This window comes from Chenopodium album, chromosome 10 (assembly GCF_948465745.1).
Source record: "Chenopodium album chromosome 10, dcCheAlbu1.1, whole genome shotgun sequence".
Taxonomy (NCBI): Eukaryota; Viridiplantae; Streptophyta; class Magnoliopsida; order Caryophyllales; family Amaranthaceae; genus Chenopodium; species Chenopodium album.
In genome coordinates this window covers 33,322,711-33,344,576 of record NC_137843.1, presented here as the reverse complement: position 1 = coordinate 33,344,576, position 21,866 = coordinate 33,322,711, and the positions used below count along the sequence as shown (strand labels likewise).

The window sequence follows — 21,866 nt, the reverse complement described above, 5'->3', positions numbered from 1 at the left end:
AAATCAATCCAACAAATCAACACATGTCCAAAAAGTCATCAACCATTAGAGCAAGAGTAAGGAAAGATATTACGGATTTAGGTGGGTGTAAATACCCGTAAATGACCCAATTTAACCTTTCAAAGCCAATTTCCTCTAAAATTGAATCTTGTTTTCCATATGCTAGCAAAAATTGGGGTCATTCTTCCTTGATTCTCTATCCAAACCAATGAAAAGAGTGTATCAAGTCATGTACCTAGCAAAAGGCACACAAACATTTCTGATAAGTGACTTTTATGTCACTTTTAGGGGTGTTTATTGAGTCGTTTTCCGGCTTATTTTCCAATAATTTAGCTCATTTTATTCTTTATTTCTCTTATTTGCTTATTCTCGTCTTTTATCTTTTAATTTGAGTATTTTAGTAGTTTTTAATAGTTTTTAGTTTATTTCGTGTTTTATTTTATATTTCTTACTTTATAATGTTTGTAGCTCAAGTTCTATGTTTTTGTTTTTAATATTTTCTAACTTCCTCTCATTTTCTTAATTATTTTAGTTTTGTATTTTATTTTATTTTATTTTATTTTATTTTACTTCGTTTTATTTTATTATATTATGTCCTACCCTCGGTTTTGTTTGGTTTTTGGTTGTAGGTGTGTTTGGGCCGATAATCAAGTTTCAAGTTTGGATCAAGTTTGGAATCTCGAATTGAGTCAAACAACATCACAAGCTGTTGCCCCTAACCTCATGTTGCTTCCCTTAAACCTTCACCACACCTTTCATTATCCTGCACCACACATCTCACATATTTTCCTCTCCTCATCACCTCCTCTGCATTCCCACTAGCCACGCAAACCACAAATCCCCAACAGCACGCACCTCCAACCAGAGTCACAACACCGCCATTTCAACCACCACCCACGTAACTAGCAGCCACGCACTATTAACCCCTGCTTCACCTCGCTACATCCATCTCCACCTCACACTCACCAATAGAAACCACCGCCAACAACACCAATAGCTTCCACCCCCGCAACTACTAAAGCTGCAGCAGCACCCTCGCCATCAATTCGAGCCCCAAAACCCGCCGCACCTATTCCTAGCAATCACCACCATGCAGCATCGTCAGCCGCTAAAACCGCCAGCCATAACCCCCTGTTCTCATGCAAACCGCAACCCAGACAACAGCGGGAGCGGCTGCTGCTGCCGCGGGCGCGGGTTGTGGTGAGCTCCCAGCCCTCCAATTTTCGGTAGATGGCTGGGAGATGCCTAGCCACGAGCGCTCCGATTTGTCGCTAATTTTTGTACGGTTTAATGAATTTCGACGGTCATGATTGCTTCGATTAATCCAACGGCCGCGATTTAATTATGCTTGATGAGGATTGTGCTAATTTAAATTGATGAACGGTGGTGATGATGGTTGTTTTGCTGATTGAGGATGATGAATGAGAGCAGCCACGAAACAGGGAAAAGGGGGGGGGGGGGGGGGGGTCTGATTTGTATTTTCGTGGGTTTTGGTTTGTTTTTCCTTTTCATTTTCTTTTTATTTTTAGTTTTTTTATTTAATTATTTTAATTAGTTTTATTTATCTTTTATTTTATTCAACTTGTAATATAAATACCCCTTTGGGGTTTAATACTCTCTCAACTTTTAATTCATCTTAGATTAGTTTAGCCTCTATTTTATTTTCTCCCTCTTAGGGTTAGATTAGGATTCTCTCTCTCTAGTTTAGGAGTAGTTTTAGAGAGAGAAAGCTTGGATTTTTATGGAGTTTTGAGAGGTTGAAGAAGCAATTGTGGATTTTCTTCTCATATATTTAATGAGTCTTTCTAACTTTCTCTCATCTTTATTGCTTTCCTTTAATTCTTGTTCTTTGTTTATTTGCTTGTTGATTTGAGTAGTTAATTAGATTAGTTGTTTGATTCTTGCTTTATTTCTTATTTTACCTTGTTTTCTATGCTTTTGTTCATCATGTTAGATTAGATTTTATTTTAGGGAAATGGATGAAGGTTATGTTGATGAATTGAATAATTGATTGTGATTAGTATGCAATTGGTTCTTGATTATTGTGTGTGGATGATGCTTAATGGATTAGACTCTTTCTAGCTAATTGATTCCATGTTCTTAATTGTGCTTTCAATCAATTGTACGAAAGTGAGTTGTTTGAGAGTCTAAATTCTTCCATACCTATGCTAGGCTAATTGCGCTAGAGTGAATTAGTTTAGTAAGATAATTAGCATGCTTAATTGAGCGAGAGTGAGTTGAGTGTGTTGATTGTTCCTAATTGAGGTCATTTTCATCTAATTGTAATGTTGTTGAATTCATTGATGTAATTGGATTCCTCCTTCCCTAGTTTTCGTTGTTTTATCTAAGTAGTGTTTTAGTTGTACCTCTCTCTATATCTCGACCATCCTACTAGTCTAATTAGCATAAATTGATATACTTAATCTTCGTGGTTCGACCCTATACTTGCCACTAACTAGTTTGGTGTGAGTTTAGGTATTATAAATTTCTAATTTGATTAGGGTTGTAGACCAACGACCTATTAACCCTCGATCAATTTCCATGAGAGAAAATCTATTCTAAAAAGAAAGAAAATGAAAGCAATAAAACACGAGTTACTTCTTGAGAAAGGCTTTCTTAAGGTCCATGCTTGACCGCTCTAGTAAATAATATTGCAACGATCGCAAGAGCTTGTCAAATGCACTACTACACATTTCATATATTAACAAGTAGACAAATGAGGGGAAGAGGACGTATAACAAGGATAGTGCACGCAAATGAGGAGAGGGATGCCAAGAAAAGGAAGAAGAATCAAAAGAAAATTCAACAAATAAGAAGTAGAAGAAGAAGAAGAAGAAGAAGAAGAAGAAGAAGAAGAAGAAGAAGAGGAATAAAGCAAACTCTCCTCAAAATGTTTTTAGGTGGCAAAATCACCCTTTTCCTCGATAGAAGACGAATGAGGGACATGTAAATCATCATAGACAAGGGGGTCCCTAATAGGCTCATTGACAAAAGAAAAAGAAAATCATCATCATCATCATCACTCTCAACTCCCTTTCCTTTACTCCTATGCTCAATCATAGGATCCTCACACACTCTTGGTTGCTCAAAATCATCATCATCATCCTCAACACACACATTAGATTGGGATTTTTCATAAACAAGCATCAAAGATGACAATTAACCTTCCAACTCTTCTTTTCTTTTCAATTCTTCCTTAAAGCTCCTCACGCTCTCTAATCATCTCCAATTGGCTCTTCAAAGTTTCCATCATTTGTATATCAAAGGGCCTAAGATTGGGATTCATCTCCAAGTCCCTCAAAGATTCATCAATTTGGTTATATGGAACTAGAGACTCATCACAAGAGTTTAGAGAATGAAAAGGTGAAGAGGGTTAAGGATCAATAGTGAAAGAAGAGTCACAACCAAAGGTAGGATCATCAACATTATAAACATAAGCATTTTCATCAAATTGGGGAGAAGGGGAAAAATCAAGCGTATGAGATTCATCATTGAGGGAACAAAGCACATCACAAGAAGGCATGCTAAATAATGAAGAATATTGAAACACACCTGATAAGTCTATTTTATATATATTTATATTCCCCGTCTCACGGTCATATTCGTGCTTATTTGAGCTCTACGAAGCTATTTTTATTACTAATATACGTTTTCTAGTGTTTTTGTAGAGTTGGTATTATTTTGTAGGAATTAACAAAATTATGATAATTCCCGAACTTATTGAGCCACTACGAAGATATTGGAGTTGATCGTATCTTATGATCGAATATTTTAAGCCCAAGGTCGAGTTAGAGAAATTTAATTTGGTGATTAGGGCTTAATTGGTGAAGAGTCCAAACTTTAAAAGCTAGTATTATAGCCAAGTCCAAAAGAGGAGGTTAGGCTCAAGTTTTGAATCAGCCAAATTCAAGTTAAAAGATCCAATCTCGCGAGTCTGTTGGACGTAAGGATAGCGAGCTCGATCGGGCGAATGAATATTGCTGCTACTTTGATCCGGTTGGGCCTTAATGCAAAAAAACCCAATAGATTTGGTTCTTACGTAGGGCGTGACTTGCTTTTTAGACTTTACAAAGGATTTTGTTAATAGGAGTTGTATTGTTAGTGGGATTGGTGGCCATTAACTTTTGTTATATAAAGGGGAATAAGGGAGTACTGTAGTATCAGGTAGTTTAGTTTTAGATTTATGCTTTTCTTAGTTTAGCTTTATCATATTAATTCTTAGATTATTTAGTTCTTTAGTTATATTTTCCGATTTTCTTTGATTTCTTAATTTCCAATCTTTGACTTTTCTCTATGTTTTACTTTGTCTTAATTTTAGTTTTAGTTTTATTGCTTGTATATTAGTTTCTTATTATTGCTTTTAATCATGCTTAATTTAATTGCTTTGGTTAGTTTAGATTTAATTATGTGCGAGTAGTTCAATTCTAGGGTTCTTAGAGGATCCATAATTAATATGAAGGGACGAATTATTATTGTTGATTATTGATATTGCATGATAATTTCTTATTGAATTGTTTTAATTCTTTACAATTGGATTATGAATCGAGTAGATGTGATTTGATTGTAAAAGTATAGCAACATTGAATTTATGAATCGAGCAGATGTTAATTTGATATTAAAGGTTATTTTCAATAGGAACTTAGATCTTGTAAATTGCGAGAGCTTGTTAGATCTATGTTGATTAATAAATTGCGAGAGCCTGTTAATCATGTTATATGTGCAATGTTAATTATTGATTGTTATGTTTTAACCCGGAATATTAATTATTGGTGAACCTATGACCCTAGACCTTTTATTAACTGATTTTCCCTATTCTTAATCTTCGTAGTTTAATTCCCTTTTAATAACAATAATTTGGTTACTTAATAGTTTAGATTATATTAATTAATTAGGAATAGAAAGACTTGTTTCCCTATGGATTCGACCCTACTTCCCTATCTACGTTAGTTAGAGGACTTAGGTAATACTTTTGATTAGGTGATACGACTTTAGCCTATCAACACCATTAGCATCAACTTGAGCATTCACCTCATCATCATGAACAAAAGAGGAAGAAAAGTTGAAATCATTCGTTCTAGGTTCAAATATGGGATCATATGACAATTCATGGGAATTCATGCTAATATTAGAAGAATCAATATATTATTGCACATCAATATTAGGATCATGATTACCCCTATTATAGACATCCCATGCAAACCAAACATAAAAATCCCAAGCATCATCGATTGATAATGCTCTAAATTCACCATTATGCATACATTCAACAATATCCCTAGTTTGCTCATTCAAACCAAATAACAAATCTCACAAGCCTCCCAAATATTACAACAATTATAGTCCAAAAATCCCTCAAGTCTATTGAAATATTCACAAAAAAGCTCATTGTCAAATTGAGGAAAAGAGAGACATGCCATTTTTTTTTCAAAACAAGCAAAAATTAAATAAAAGAAAAGTATATACAAAGACCTAGACTCAAGCAATCAAAAACACTCAAACATAAACATCGTTCCCCGGCAACAACACCATTTTGATGTAGGGAAAAGTAGGTCATTATCTAATCTTCCCTAGAGCCAAACAAATTTATAATCACTTAACAAACCTAAATACAAGTATAGAGGTAAGTCAAAGGTCGAATCACTAGGAACGGTTATATTCAAGTATTTCCAATCAATGCCTAAGCTAGGTCGAAGTCAAGGGTAAAGAGGTAACACTAAACAACTACTAAACAAGTAAACAAACAAATGAAACACTAGGGAATGGGGATTAACATGCATTCATGGTAATCAAGCTAATTAGGGAATCAATCAATATAAGCAATTTAAAGACAAATAGAAGGAGCAATTAGGAGCATTCAATTAATCATCCTCATACTCTCTAACCTAGATTTCTCTAGTGCTAAACAATAAAAAGAAACATAATCAAATACTCAACCAATTATGATCAAATCGATATCAAGTGGTCATGTCAATCAATTCAATCATGCAATCAATTTTAGCATCATGGTTAGCTACTCTAATCAAACTAGACAATATGCAAAACTCTATTAATCAATTTAATTACAACTTAAGAACTACTCAAATTCCCAAATCAATCTCAACAATCAATCATACATGTTTACCCAATCCCTAGAGGGAGAAATTCTCAACCTAAGCTAAAATATGAGAGAGAAATTCTAAGCTAGTATAAAGTTGTCCCAAAAATAGAAAGGTCTCAAGTATATATAGCAAGGGAAGAAAAAGGGCTCGGCTAGCCTGTGGTACGCATGTGCAGCAAGGCCCGTGCGCGCGCACAGGAGGGTGTGCGCCACTCATGCCCTTTGCTGCGCTCAAGCACCATAGTGATGGTCATGCACTCTTGCTTTGGTTCCAATGCTCACAAGCATGCTCCTCAATGATGCTCTCGTATGATGATAACAAAGGGGGCAGCCTTTAAATATTCATTTTTGCGTGTTCATGATCTAGACATGCGATGATGGTGATGCACGAGAGCGCTAATGATAAGAGTAGGTGCTTCTTATCTTGAACTCTAGCCAACCAAATGATATGAGGTCTTGTCCCAAGCATCCAAAAGACTTGGAGAACCTTCCAAAGTAGATCCCGAGACCCGAAAAAAGCCTACAATAAAAGAAAGTAAAGCAAGTAAAGTAGAAAAGACAAAAATACACTTATTTCACAAGAAAGCACAAAATAAGAGAAACGAAGATACTAAAACTTAAATGAATGAAACTAAGGCATTAATTAAAGAGAAAAGCTATAAAAAATAAGGAAAACGTCCTAAAATGCTACCAAATGAGTGCCATAACTGACACTCATCAGGGGGGCACATCGTAGAAAACGAAAAGTTAGAGGGTTACTATATAGAAAAACCCAATTTTTTTCGGACGTCTACTAGGGGCCAGGCCCTAGATGGGCCCCATAGAAGATTCACCTCTGTTCAAGCTTGCCTCTCTTTTGTTTCCTACAATCCTTTACATAGCAAAGGATTCTTACCTTCTACCAATACTCGTGAATTAGCAAATGCATATCGATCAACCACTACTTCTTTGTACAAAGCTGATTTTTTTAAAAGAAATACAGAACATTAATATTTAAAACATGGCTATAGTAAAAGTAACATGCATGGTTGTTGTTGTGGGGCTCAACCTTCCACTATTTCATCCATCATTAACTTTTTTAGGCTACCTTCATTATCTTTGTTGTCTTCATAGTGAACATACATGGGGTTTTTCTCTTTTATGCCGAATTCTTAGACACATAGACTCGTCCTATGTAACAAAGATTTCAAACAGATTTTCTTCCCTTTCATTTTAGTAGAAACAAGATAGTTGTACGCTGAAGTCCAATAAAATGGAAACACGATAGCTTAATATGTCCTCTTTTTTACTTCCTTTTTTTAGCTCACCGGTAGAGCAAGTTGCTAATTTTCCTCTTGCTTGAGATTAGTTTTTTCATCTTGTGGACATGGATAGATGATATTTCTTTATAAGTAGATCTCTTTGCTCATCCTTGGTATTCCTTAGGGATACTCTTCTTTTAACATCTCTCTAAAATAAAATCATAAAATTAATTCCTAATGACCATGAGAGACACATAAGCCTTCGATGACATTTCAAGGAGGCGTCAAATTCTTCTTTTCCAGTGACTTTCGAGGGTAAAGTGGCATCACTACTAAGGATCATCTTGTGTGATACTCTACCACATGCAAATTAAAGATTCACTTAAATCTTTTTGCACCTCAAGATTCAATTCACTTTAAATATAGGCTAGTTACCATCTAGATATATCCTCAACTAAACTGGGGGCTACTTTCTCATAAGGACCCTATAGAATAAGTGATGTGTGGTAATCTAAGTCGTTGAGATCTAAAGCACCACCAATCAAACAATTAAGAAAATCAAACTTACTCCTAGTATAGGACAAGTCCAAGTCGAACCACGAGGAACGAGGGGGAGAATGCTATAGCCTATGGTCAAGCTACTTCGACGAATAAGAGGTAAATTGAGGTGTATCTAAAGTTTCAATCAACTAAACAATGAAGAAAAATCAATATGAAAAACACTAGGGATTTAGGTTCCACATGCAAGCCCAATGATCATGCCAATCGATGAAGAACTTAATTGATTTAACGTTGCAAGGGACAAACAATAGTTGCAATCAATAGAATTCAAGAGTTATCTCCTATAAGTCAAGCTAGGGTTCACTATGAATGACTAACAACGAAAATCACAATCAAATTCAACCAATTAAAGCAATTCTCAAATCAAGGGTTCATGTCATTGAAAATTACTATGCAATCTAGATTAATCATCAAGGTTGATCACTCCTAATCAAATTAATCACATGCACAACTATGTCAACCAATTTAATTGCATCAATTCAATCAATCAAGAATCATCAACTAGCAAAGATCATCAATCAAGCATGCTTCCCCTTCTCCCTAGCTACTAATCTACTCACTAGACATAATGTAATTGAAAAACAAAGCAAATTAAAAAATGTATCAAGTACTAGATATAAATAGAAAAAGAAAAATAAGGGGACGGAAGGCGGCGGTGCGCGCGCACAGCAGTCCTGTGCGCACGCACAGGGGGGTCTGCACGCACGCACCCTTGTTGCATCCTTGTGGCGCGCAACTCCTCTTCTACTAGCTCGTGGCCCTTTGCATGAAGCTTCGCTTCTAGCGCTCTTGTGCATCCCTATGGACGACGCTCTCATGGTAATGCTCGCGAGGAGGGAAGCCCTTGAACTTCATAAAATTGCGTGTTCATCACCAAAATCAATGAGATCACAACCTTGAGAGCGCGACAACTTAAACTTTAAAACTTCACCTACAAAATACAAATAAAAGTAAGGGAGGAAAAAAAATGAAATAAAACTAAAATAAAACCACAAATTAAGAACTAAAATCATGAAAAACTCATAAAACTAATCGAAAACCAAAATGAGTTATTAAAGCAGAAAAATCAAAGAAAACTAAGAAAATTAATTGAAAATAAAGAAAGAAAATATAGAAAAAGGACCTAAAACTATTCTTTTGAGCGCCATAAATGACGCTCATCGAATGCCCCCAAGATAAACTTTTACTCGTCCTCGAGCAAAACAAAATCAAACCCAAGGGAAAATGATGACATTATTGAAGCAAAGAAAGAAACACGAAAACTAAAGAGGATGGGAACATACACTAACTCACTTCCGTAGGAATCACGACCAATTTTGGCAACCAAAGACAAGCCATTTAAACCCCTAGATCGCTCTAGAGGACGAGTGATGCTCTCGTAAGGGTTTCCAAAGAGATTAACCCATAACTCTCAAAGTAAAACGAGGCAAAGCACAAAAAGGAGAAAGGAGAAAGTTAAAACCAAAAGGAAGAAAAATTCTTTCACTCAAGAAGTCACCAAATAAGAAACAAAAATATCGATTAATGCCATCTCCCCCAAGCTTATTCAACACTACTACACAATATATACAAGAACAAAGTAACGTTCCCCCCCAAGCTTGAACAAAGCATTGTCCTCAATGCGTAGAATAGGGAAGGAAACGAAACCAACTTGAAACATTTTGAGTTTTTTTGGTTTTTCACTTTTTTTTTTCTTTTTTCAATTTTTTCATTTTTTCATTGAATAATGCACATAATCACACTTATTTCATGTCCTTGCCTTTTTTAACTATGGACGGCCTTTTCTTTCAATCATATTCATTTCTTTCTTATCATGAAACAACATTTGATTTCCCTAGAACATAACTTGTTTTTGAAACTTTCTAGTAAAGACAATAGTACCCAACTTTTAAAGTCTCAAATAAAATCATTATTCAAAGAGCTAATGTTCATATACAATCAAAACAAAACTCAAACCTCACAAGCCAATGCTTCACTAACTAAGAGGGTCGGTAAACATAAGTCATAAGGCTTGTAATGTGGTATAAACAAGAGCGGGAAATAGGAAGCTCAACATGGTTAGCAAGAAGGTTTATGGAAAATAGAAAATCAAATATGTGACTAAATAAAAAGAAAACAAAGAAAAATGAGAATAGGTGCCCATATCCTTCCTTAAAGATGCTCGGTCATGGTCTTAGGAGCTAAAAGTCAACACAAGAATTAAGACATGCATAGTGGAGAATCCAAAAAGCCACACAATAAGAATGATGAAGGCTAGAACAAAGTGAACCTCACCAGGGATGTTTGAAAATAGCAAATACCAACTAAAGGGCTTCAAATCCACCCATAGGGAGCAACTCCATTTTACCACTTTCCCGTGGACTAAGGGTTCAAACGTCCTCTAAAGTTCTTAACCGAGCTACCTTAGCATGCGCTTCCTAGGATCAACCGAGGATACTCTCAAACCGTGCAAACTATTGCAATTTAGGAAGGGTAATATCTAAAAATGCAAGTCTAAAGCAAAGGCAAAAACAAGAAGAAACTAGAACTTTGCCTCAAAAGGAAAATCTATTTTTTTATTTGTTTTTTCTTTTTTCATTTTTTTTTTCATTTTTTTATGTAATTTTTTTTTGTTTTGTTTTTTTTTTGTTTGTTTGTTTTTTTTTTGTTTGTTTGTTTTTTTGTTTTTAAAATTTCAAAAATAGCATTTGTTAAAAAGCAATTATAAAGAGAAAAAGGGAAAAGAAAAGGAGAAAACAAAAACAATAGACAAAACAAAAGGAAAATAAAAGAGAAAGGAAAGGAAAAGAAAAAGAAATAAAAGAAGGAAATTGAAAAGGGAAAAGAAAAACACAAGGAAGCAAGCCAAACACATAATATCCCAATCGACAAACAAATGGTCATTCGGCTACAACGCCAATGACCCCAAACACACTAAGGTGTTAATAGCAAGCAACCTCGAACTGTTCAACTCTTCCTAATCTAAGCCTAAACTATGCACACAAAAGGAAGAGTAAAAGAAAGAAAATAGAAAGGTCTCACCAAACGATCCCGATATGAAAGAACAAGCACGATAACAAGAAATTCGTTACCAAATTCCATGCGTCGAATGCCCTAATCAAGGACCTAAAAAGTGAGATAAAAAGAAAGAAAAGGAGAAATATCTACACAAAAGAATGTTAGTAACTTCATGAAGAAATACACAAAAGAAATAAAAAAGAATGCAACTTGTAAATCGTGTAATGTTAATGAAGCAAGGGAATTTGATGTTCTAAAGTTGAAGTAAAATCAAAAGAGAAATGAAAAGAAAGAAAAAGGGAGGAGAAATAGAGTGAGAAAATCAGGGAGTGAGAAAGAAAGGAAGTGAGGAGGGTTGAGTTAGTGAGCTGTGCGAGAGAGTGAGGCAAAAGGAGAAGGGGCTGCCCCTGCTGTGCATGCGCGCAGAGCCTTGCGTGCGCGCATACAGCAGGGGTGGGGGTGTGTGCGGAGTATGTGCGGAGGGGTGCGCAAATTGACGCTCTCGAGCGTCAAGCTCAAGTGATGCCCACGAGCAAGATAGACCAAAAATCACAAAATATTGTAAAAAGTACTCGTTCATGATTAAAATCCACGAGAGCGTAGCCATGAGAGCGTCCCTTCTCATCAATCACATCTCTACTTCTAACTCAACTCTAAACTTCCTAAACCTTCAAATGACACCAAAATTGTTGGAAATTAAACTTCAATGAATCCCAATGTACCTAAAATTAAGAAAACAAAGAAAAATAAGGAAATAATCCAAAAATACAAAAAATATAAAAGAAAGAAAAAGGTTAGAAAACCGGGTTACCTCCTGGGAAGCGCTTGTTTAACGTCGTATCTTGACGTCTCCTCCAAATCACGGAGGATCAAAGAAAACCACTTTGTCCAAAGTGGTAGAGAGAGCAAAGTCATTGCCAAGCTTGGGCAAAATCACATCATGATATGTATCATCTTGAATCAAAGAAACCGAACCAAGAGTGTTGTGTTCCTATGAGTGCTTCTATTTATTTTTCTTCTTTAACTTCTTCTTCATTTGAGTTGAACCATGCTCATCATCATTCAATGAAAACTCAAACCATGAAGGTATTTCAATCACATCCTTATCCTCTACCTTTGAAGGTTTCTTGACATCTTTACTAACCAGCTTGCTTTTAGCACTCATAGGAACATCATCACAAGCTAAAAAATGTCATTAGTAGAAGACACAAGCATGCAAGCATTGTCATTTGAAGGAGATGGATTGATACACATAATACCCTTCACGTAAGATAAAGACTCATTGATGGGTGTCATAAATGGCACCCATTTGATGAGTATTTAGGTTGTTTTAACCTTCTTTTCATAGCTTTCCTTCTTAATAAATGCTTAGTATCATGCTTTTGCTCTTTGTTTTACCTTTTCTCTCTTATTTTGTGGTTTTGTGCATTTCTATTGTTTTTCTAGTCTTTTCTCCTTTATTTTCTCTCTTTTTGTGATTATAGGTATTGTACGAGGTTCGGGTCTTGATATGGATGGATTACTAAGGTAGAAGATGCTTTTTGAGTAAGCTCATGGAAATAGGAAAGCTCAAGATGCAAGGAAGTGGATTCTCCAAGTTCTACCTCTTGCGCTCTCAAGTCGCGCTCTCATAAAGGAGTGGTGTTGAACCCACCGTCAAGCTCCTTTGGATCTTCCCTTGGTGCGCTCGCTCGAAGTCCCTTAATGAACGCACGAATCCTCGAGAAGAACTGAAGGAACCCAGAGGAGCGCGGGCACGCAATCCACGGGTGCGGGCGCGCCCCTCTGGGTCCCTGTTTTGATCGGCTTCGTTTCATGCCTCCTATTTATACCTTGGAACCCGATTTTTGGGGGAATGGGAAACAATTAGAGATAATCTTTGATCATATTTTTATCTTAGTTGAGAGCTTCTCTCTCTAGTTTTAGGGTTAGTTTAGGAGTAGATTTAGAGAGAGAAAGTGAGGAATTTCAATGGTGATTGAGAGATTGAAGATTCAATGGTGACAATTGTGTTGAAGATCTTCTCTATTATCAATGAGCATTTCTAACTCTATCTTATTTTATTTCTTTGTTTAATATTCTTGTTTGTTTGGATTTATTTTGATGTTTGATGCTTGATTAGTGTAGTTGTTCTTGATATTTTGTTGATTCCTGATTTCCTTAGTTGTTAGTTGATTAGATGATGATGTTAGAGTAATTGTTTGGCTAGGGATTGGATATAACTTGTATGATTGATTGATTGTGCTTAATTTGGGGATTGTGTTGATTGATTGTTGAGATTAAAGTGATTAATGGAAATTTTGCATGTGTGTAATTCGATAGGCCTTGAGAATTATGCTAGATTGCATTGTAGTTTCTAATGATACGGACCATTGATTTAGGAATTGCGATTGTCGATTGAGCTTGGTTAGTGACGTTCCTAGTTATTGTCTCTCGTAGTTGGCGCTAGTTAGACCTCTAGGAGATAACTTGTCGAGCTCTTTTGATTGCTCTTACCATTAGTCTTCGCAACCGTTGATTTGCATGTTTTTTCCGAGTTGCTACTATTGTCATGATTACTCGTTGATCCCCATTCCCTAGTGCTCTATTTGTTTGGTTGTTTGTTTTGTTAGTTGGTTAGTGTTTACCTTTTATCCTTAGACTTCGACCTAGCTTAGGTATTGATTGAGAGCACTTGAACATAACCGTTCCTTTGGGTTCGACCCTTGACTTACCTCTATACTCGTATTTAGGTTTGTTGAGTGTTTATAAATTTAGTTTGACCGAGGGAGGATTAGTCAACGACCTAGTTTTTCCTCCCGTCAAAAATGGCGCCGTTGCCAGGAAACAATGTCTATGTTTGAGTGTTTTTTATTGCTTTAGTTTAGGTCTTTGTATATACCTTTCTTTTATTTGATTTTTGTTTGTTTTGTAAAAAAAAAAAATGGCATGTCTCTCATTTCCTTAACATGATAATGAGGCTTTTTGTGAATATTTCCATCGACTTATAGGGTTTTTGAACTATAATTATTGTAGTCTTTGGGAGGCATGTGAGATTTGTTATTTTGGTTTGAATGAGCAAACTAGGAATAAAGTTGAATGCATGCATAATGGTGAATTTAGAGCATTTTCAATTGATGATGCTTGGGATTTCTATGTTTGGTTTGCTAGGGATGTCTATAATAGGGGTAATCATGATTCTAATGTTGATGTGCAATGTGTTGATTTTTCCAATATTAGCATGAATTCTGATGATTTGTCACATGATCCCATTAGTGAACCTAGAACAAATGATTTCAACTCTATTTCCCCTTTTGTTGATGATGATGAAGTGCATGCTCAAGTTGATGCTAATGGTGTGTTTCAATTTTCTTCACTATTTACCATGCCTCCTTGTGATGTAGTTCATTCCCTTAATAACGAATCTCATATGCTTGATTGTGCCCCCTCTCCCCTATTTAATGAAAATTCTCATGATTTTAATGTGCATGGTCCTACCCTTGGTTGTGACTCTTCTTTTACTATTGATCAACCCTCTTTGCCTTTTCATTCTCCAAACTCTTGTGATGATTCTCTAGTCCACTATAGCCAAATTGATGAATCTTTGAGGGAGTTAGAGATGAATCCTAATCTTAGGCCCTTGGAGAGACAAATGATGGAAACTTTGAGGAGCCAATTGGAAATGATTAGAGAGCGTAAGGGTATTTTTAATGAAGAATTGAAAAGAAAGGAAGAGTTGAAAAGTCAATTGTCCTCCTTGATGCTTGTTTATGAAAAATCCTTATCCAATGTGTGTGTTGAGGATGATGATGATGATTTTGAGCAACCAAGAGAGGGTGAGGATCCCTTTGGTGAGAATTTGAGTGATGGTGAAGGAGTTGAGAATGAAGAGAGTGTCAATTTCGAAAACCCCAACCCTCCTTCCCATCTTGATGAGTGTCTTATGCATGATTGTGATTCTTCTATCCATGAGTACTTGGACTCGTTTGAGGTTATGTCCCATAAGTTCTTTGAGAATCAAAATAAAATCCATACCCTTCTAAATGAGTTCATTGAGGATGCTTCAAGGGAAAGAGATGAGTTTAAAATGAATTTGCATCCTTTCATGCATGGTTTTGAGACTTTGGGCTTTAAGGAAGTTGAGGGAGTTATTGTTCATTGTTGTGATGGAGGGGATTATATAGTTCCTCTTGGAAGTTGGATGTTTGAGGGAGATGGAGATCATGAGTGTTCTCCTTTTGAGGATTCTATGATTGATTTCCATGCTCTTGTTGGTAATTTGAGGCATGGTAGTGAGGAAGAGTTCATTTGTGAGACCATAGCTCCTATCAGCTCCTTTCATATCCCTTTTTCAAGGAGTTTTAACCATATCCGCTACACTCCTATATCCCTCCCTTCCTTTGTCAACGAGCCTATTAGGGACCCCCTTGTCTATGATAATTTTCATGTCCCTCATTCGTCTACTATTGAGGAAAAGGGTGATGTTTCCACCCAAAAATATTATGAGGAGAGTTTGCCTTCTTCTTCTTCTTTTTCCTTTTCTTATTTTGTTGAATTTTCTTTCGATTCTTCTTCTTTCTCTTGGCATCTCTCTCCTCATAGGTGTGCACTAAGCTTGTTGCATGCCTTCTTTTTGTCATGTGCACACTTACTTTCTTATGAAATGTGTAGTAGTGCATTTGACAAGCTCTTCCGTGCGTTGAATTACTATTTTCTAGAGCGGTCAAGCTTAGACCTTAAGCAAGCCTTTCTCGGAAAGTAACCCGTGTTTTATTGCTTTCATTTTCTTTTCTTTTTAGAATAGATTTTTTCTCATGGATATGTTTGTGTGCCTTTTGCTAGGTACATGACTCGATATGCTTTGGTGCATTGGTTTGATTCAAAAATCAAGGAAGATTGACTCCTATTTTGCTAGCATATGGAAAACAAGATTCAATGATAGATGAACTTGGCTTTGAAGGGTTAAATTGGGTCATTTGCGGGTATTTACACCCACCTAAATCCGGTAATATCTTTCGTTGCTCTTTCTCTAATAATGGTTGATGACTTGTTGGACAGTGTTGGTTTATTGGATTGATTTCTTCCTTTTCCCCTCCGATGGATTATTTGATTTATGTTTCAGCGCTTTGTCTCATTCAAGCTTGGGGGAGGGTTTTCTATCATATTTGGTGGGATTTTGATTCATATATGCCATGCACATTTGTATATGCATTTCCATGTTCTTTATTTTGGAAAAAAAAAACTCCAAAAAGATTTTTGTTTCTTTCAAGGCAAATTTGCGTTGTGTTTTGTTTTGTTCTTGCTTTGGACATAATACGTTTGGACTTGTATAGTTGAATGCTTTTCTTCTTAAATGGTAACAGTGTGCACGATTTGAGAGTATCTTTGGTTGATTTTAGGATAGAGTATGCTAAGGTAGTCGTTTAGAACTTTTGGGACCTTGAAGCCGGATTCTATTGTTTTTGAAAATTTGCAATTGCTCCCTTTTGGTGAATTTGAAACTAATAGTGAGTTTTTTCTATAACCATGTGAGGTTTTATTTCTTCTTGCTTTTAACATTTCTTGATTAAGCGGCACATGGATCCTTGGCTATTGTATGCTTTATCTAGAATTTGACTTTCATCTCCCGAGATCGCGACCAAGCCATTTAGGAAGGACAAAGGCATCTTTTCGGGGTGGTAATTTTTACTTTTCTAGGATATTTTTATATTTCTTTGTTTTGGGTTTTAATTTGCCTACTTACTAACCATTTGAGCCATATACCCTTCTTTTCAAGCCACATCTTTAGATCTTGAGCCTTTTGTTTCATTCTTTTTCTTATCTTTGGTTTTTGTGAAGCATTTGGTCTCTTATGTTGGAGTTTTGGTGTATGAAATAGATTGTTTGGTTCTTATAATGAAAGCAAGTTTGTGTTGTAACTATTTTGTGAATAAAAAGCAAATGCAAAAGTTGAAAAATCCGTCCATAGTTAAAAGAGGCGAGGACATTGAATAAAGTGAGAAAAATGAAAAAATGAGAAAAAGCAAAGCACATTCAAAAGCTTTGGCAAAAATTGAAAAAAGTGAAGAATGAAAATTCAAAAATATTTTGATGTAAGTGTCTTTCTCCCTATTTTAAGCATTGAGGACAATGCTTTGTTCAAGCTTGGGGGGAAGCGTTCTTACCCTTTTTGTGTATATGTTTGTGATTTTGGCTTTGAATAAGCTTGGGGGAGTTGTGTTTTTGTTTGGTGATTACTTGGTTTTGGTGTTGAGATTTGGCCAATCTTTGCTTCACGATTTAGGTATACCACCAAATTTCAAATTTTAGCCTACCCTCACCCTTCTTGCCCTTACATTACAACCCTTTCCAAGACCTTTTGACCTTTGTGGTTGAGTCACTAGTCGGTGGAGGGAGATGTAGGTCAAGCTTATAGAGCGGGATGCAATAGTTGAGACGTCAAGTAGCCTCAAATCTCTTTCTTTTTTCCGATTCCTGCAAGGAACCATTGAGAGGCTTGCTAAAAGTATATTTGAAGCTAATTGGGAGAATGTGCTAAAAATGTTTTGAGATGAAAGTGAATTGCATCTTGATAGTTCTCTATGCTTAGCATGTCCTATGTTTCAATCAACCATAGATATCTTGAAACGTACACTCCCTTACTTGTTTAGTAAGATTTGCGTTCATTTATACTTGTAAATTTGCAAAAAGTCCATTCATGAACATTTGTTTTCTTTCCTTTTCTTTTCTTTTTGCTTCTTTTTCATGCTTTGCCTTGTTTGTTTGGTTTGTTAGAGTTATGGGTTAATCTCTTAGGAAACCCTTACGAGAGCATTACTCGTCCTCTAGGGCGATCTAGGGGTTTAAATGACTTATCTTTAGTTGCTTAAATTGACCGTGATTCCTACGAAAGTGAGTTAGTGTATATTCTCATCTCGTCTTTTCTTTTGTTTGTTTAAATAAGCTCGTCATTTTATTTCCATTGGTTTTGTTTTGCTCGAGGATGAGCAAAAGATAAGTTTGGGGGTATTTGATGGGTGTCATAATGGCACCCATTTGATGATTATTTAGGTTGTTTTTACCTTCTTTTCAAAGATTTCCCTCTTACTAAATGCTTAGTTTCACGCTTTTTCTCTTTGTTTTACCTTTTCTCTCTTATTTTGTGGTTTTATGCATTTCTATGGTTTTTCTAGTCTTTTCTCCTTTATTTGCTTTCTTTTCATGGTTGTAGGTATTGTACGAGGTTCGGGTCTTGATATGGATGGATTGCTAAGGTGGAAGATTCTTTTGGAGTAAGCTCATGGCAATAGGAAAGCTCAAGATGCAAGGAAGTGGATTCTCCAATTTCTAGCTCTTGCGCTCTCAAGCCGCGCTCTCATGAAGGAGTGGTGTTGAACCCACTGTCAAGCTCCTTTGGATCTTCCATCCTTAGTGCGCTCGCTCGAAGTCCCTTAGTGAACACACGAAGCCTCGAGAAGAACCGAAGGAACCCAGAGGAGCGCGGGCGCGCAATCCACGGGGGCGGGCGCGCCCCTCCTAGCCCTTGTTTTGATCGGCTTCGTTTCACGCCTCCTATTTATACCTTGTAACCCGATTTTTGGGGGAATGGGAAGCATATAGAGATAATCTTTGATCATATTTTTAGCTTAGTTGAGAGCTTCTCTCTCTAGTTTTAGGGTTAGTTTAGGAGTAGATTTAGAGAGAGAAAGTGAGGAATTTCAATGGTGATTGAGAGATTGAAGATTCAATGATGACAATTGTGTTGAAGATCTTCTCTATTATTAATGAGCATTTTTAACTCTATCTCATTTTATTTCCTTGTTTATTATTCTTGTTTGTTTGGATTGATTTTGATGTTTGATTCTTGATTAGTGTAGTTGTTCCTGATATTATGTTGATTCTCGATTTCCTTAGTTGTTAGTTGATTAGACGATGATGTTAGAGTAGTTGTTTGGCTAGGGATTGGGTATAACTTGTATGATTGATTGATTGTGCTTAATTTGGGAATTGTGTTGATTGATTGTTGAGATTAAAGTGATTGATGGAAATTGTGCATGTGTGTAATTCGATAAGCCTTGAGAATTATGCTAGATTGCATTGTAGTTTCTAATGATACGGACCATTGATTTAGGAATTGCAATTGTCGAGTGAGCTTGGTTAGTGATGTTCCTAGTTAGTGTCTCTTGTAGTTGGCGCTAGTTAAACCTCTAGGAGATAGCTTGTCGAGCTCTTTTGATTGCTCTTACCATTAGTCTTCGCAACCATTGATTTGCATGTTGTTTCTGAGTTGCTACTATTGTCATGATTACTCGTTGATCCCCATTCCCTAGTGCTCTATTTGTTTGGTTGTTTGTTTTGTTAGTTGGTTAATGTTTACCTTTTATCCTTAGACTTTGACCTAGCTTAGGCATTGATTGAGAGCACTTGAACATAACCGTTCCTTTGGGTTCGACCCTTGACTTACCTCTATACTCGTATTTAGGTTTGTTGAGTGTTTATAAATTTAGTTTGACCGAGGGAGGATTAGTCAACGACCTAGTTTTTCCCCCCGTCACTCATGCATTGACTTGAGCTTAAAACTATCCTTATCATTACCAACACACAAAGTAATGAGGTCACCCTTCACGTCAATTAAGGCACCCAAGGTAACTAAGAATGGTCTCCATAAGGTGATAGGTATATTGTCATCTTCCACAATCTCAAGCACAATGAAATCAACGAGAATGGTAAACTCTCCTATCTTGAGGAGGACATCCTCAATCCTACCTTTGGGAATCTTAATGGAACGGTTGGCTAATTGTAGGGTCGTGTTGGTAGGAAGTAGGTCTCTTAGTTTAAGCTTCTTGAAAACAGAGTATGGCATGATGCTAACACAAGCACCTAAATCACAAAGAGCATTTTGGAACAATTTGTCATTGATTTATCAAGGGATTGAGAAATTTCCGGGATCTTTCATCTTTGGGGGTAGGTCATTATGGATAAGAGCACTACAACATTCCCCAACACTCACCGAATCAACAAAGTTGCACTCTCTCTTGCCACTCAAAATGTCCTTAAAGAACTTTGAATAGTTTGGCATTTGTTGCAAAGCTTCAGTCAAAGGAATAGAAAGATGGAGTTCCTTAAGCATCTCGAGAAACTTCCCAAATTGTGCATCTAAATTATGCCTCATAAATCTTTGGGGGTAGGGAAGCTTAGGTTTGATAGCCTCATCTTGCATTCTTTCTTTCTCCTTGGACTTCTCATTAGAACTCTCACTTTTCTTGCTTGACATATCATGCTCATCATGATCGAATGAATCACTCACCTTCTCCTTCTCTTGATTCCTACTAGAAACTCTCTCCTCTAGCACCTTGCCACTTCTAGTGGTAATATAATAAACCAGTTTCTTGGGGTCAAGACCTTGAGAGGGTAAAGAAGAAGGGCCAGCATTCTCTTTCAAGGTATTGGCTAGTTGAGTGATTTGGGTCTTTAACATCTTGTTATGAGTCATCACTTCATTGAATTTCTTATCACTAACTACCATGTAGGTGTTCAACAACTTGATTTGATTTTCAATGGATTCCTCTAAATTAGTCCTAGAAGAAGAGGAAGAAGAAGGTTGAGCATAGGAATTATCACCATGAATTTGGTTCTTTGGAACAAAACCGGGTGGGGGACCCCTTTAAGCATTGTTTTGAAAATTTCCCCTATTTTGATTGTTCCAATTACCTCTATTTTGATTTTAACCATGCCCTTGATTATGGTTACCATAAATTTGGCCTTGTTTTTGGCCACTATAACCTTGGTTGTTATAGTTACCTCGGGAGTTTCAGTTCCCTTGGTTCCTATAACCACCACCTTGGTTATAGTTGTCAAAATTGCCTTAGTTGTGATAATTCCTATCCCCTTGACCTCTTTGATTATCAAACCTTGACTCATTATTGTTTGACACAAAGTTCATATGCTCGTTCACATTACCATCTTGATCATCACATCCATCCACAAACGAATGAGGGCACGTAGAAGAATCATGCTCATATGAACCACATACATCACAAAACAAGCAACCACTAGGCATGTTATCAGAAGGAGGAATTTGAGAGTTAGAAGACATACCTCTCCCCTTAAATTAGGAGGGAAGAGTTGAAGCTTGGAAGATTGAACTCTCCGGTTTAGCTTTGATAGAACACCACTCTTTCTCTAAGTTTGTCATTTGTGAGGACAAGTTGTTGATGGAATTAAGATGATCAACCGAGTAAACCAAAGAACTACTCTCGCTAGTTGGTTCCCTTTCACCATCTTGCCAATCTCTATAATACCTCACTACGTCTTCAATGATGTCTACCACTTCCTCCTCCGTTCTATTCATAATGGGACCTTCGACTCCTCCATCAAGACACGATTTCCCTTGAGGACTTAGGCCACCATAAAAGATTGAATGATTTGGTAGGTAGGAATTCCGTGGTGAGCACACTCTCTTTGATACTCTTTGTACCTTTCCTTTGCTTCATAGAGGGTTTCACTAGGCTATTGCTTGAAACCTTGAATCAAAGCTCTAGCCTCTGCCATTTTCTTTTGTGGATAGAAACGGGATAGAAATTCCTTGGTCACTTTATCCCATGTCCTTAGAGAATTTCGTTTGACTTCAATGTCCAACCATCCCAAAGCACGTCCTATGAGAGAAAAGGGGAAAAGCTTGAGGAAGATGAACTCTTGGGAAATTCCATTCACTTTGACAGTGTTCCAATATTTTTCGAACTCTTTAAGACGGTTTAGCGGACTCTCATGCTTGGCCCCACTAAATTGCCGCCTCTCTATCAAAGCGATCATCGCTGGTCTTATTTCAAAGTCGTTCGCCGGTGTTGTAGGTGGGGCAATCCCACTTTCAAACCTATATGCACCCAAAATCCCCAATTCCTTCAATGCCACTCTCAGATTTTCTCCCATGCTTGCTTGTTCTTCTTGTTGTGGTTCTTCTTCACTTAGAGGGCTAGAATTCAAAGAACGTCTAGCAACTCTTATCCTTGTAA

General features: G+C 36.7%; 1 protein-coding gene across 1 annotated transcript; it reads right to left on the bottom strand.

Annotated features, from left to right (window-relative positions):
* Positions 1 to 19,405: 19,405 nt before the first annotated feature.
* Positions 19,406 to 20,950, bottom strand: LOC145565150 (uncharacterized). The gene is made up of 3 exons (XM_081625239.1): positions 20,766 to 20,950; positions 19,849 to 20,432; positions 19,406 to 19,734 (listed from the first exon to the last, which is right to left on the bottom strand). Exons 1-3 carry the CDS (start codon positions 20,948 to 20,950, stop codon positions 19,406 to 19,408), a joined length of 1,098 nt encoding a protein of 365 aa, XP_081481365.1.
* Between the last annotated feature and the right edge of the window lie 916 nt (positions 20,951 to 21,866).

What these genes read in the sequence shown, in the direction of transcription:
- LOC145565150 (XM_081625239.1), bottom strand. Translation starts at nt 20,950, where the DNA reads ATGTCTTCTAACTCTCAAATTCCTCCTTCTGATAACATGCCTAGTGGT. An exon ending in TCAAACAATAATGAGTCAAG is followed by an intron (nt 20,433 to 20,765) that starts GTTTGATAATCA and finishes CTCTTCTTCTAG; the next exon opens with GACTAATTTAGAGGAATCCA. An exon ending in TTCGGTGAGTGTTGGGGAAT is followed by an intron (nt 19,735 to 19,848) that starts GTTGTAGTGCTC and finishes TTTGTGATTTAG; the next exon opens with GTGCTTGTGTTAGCATCATG.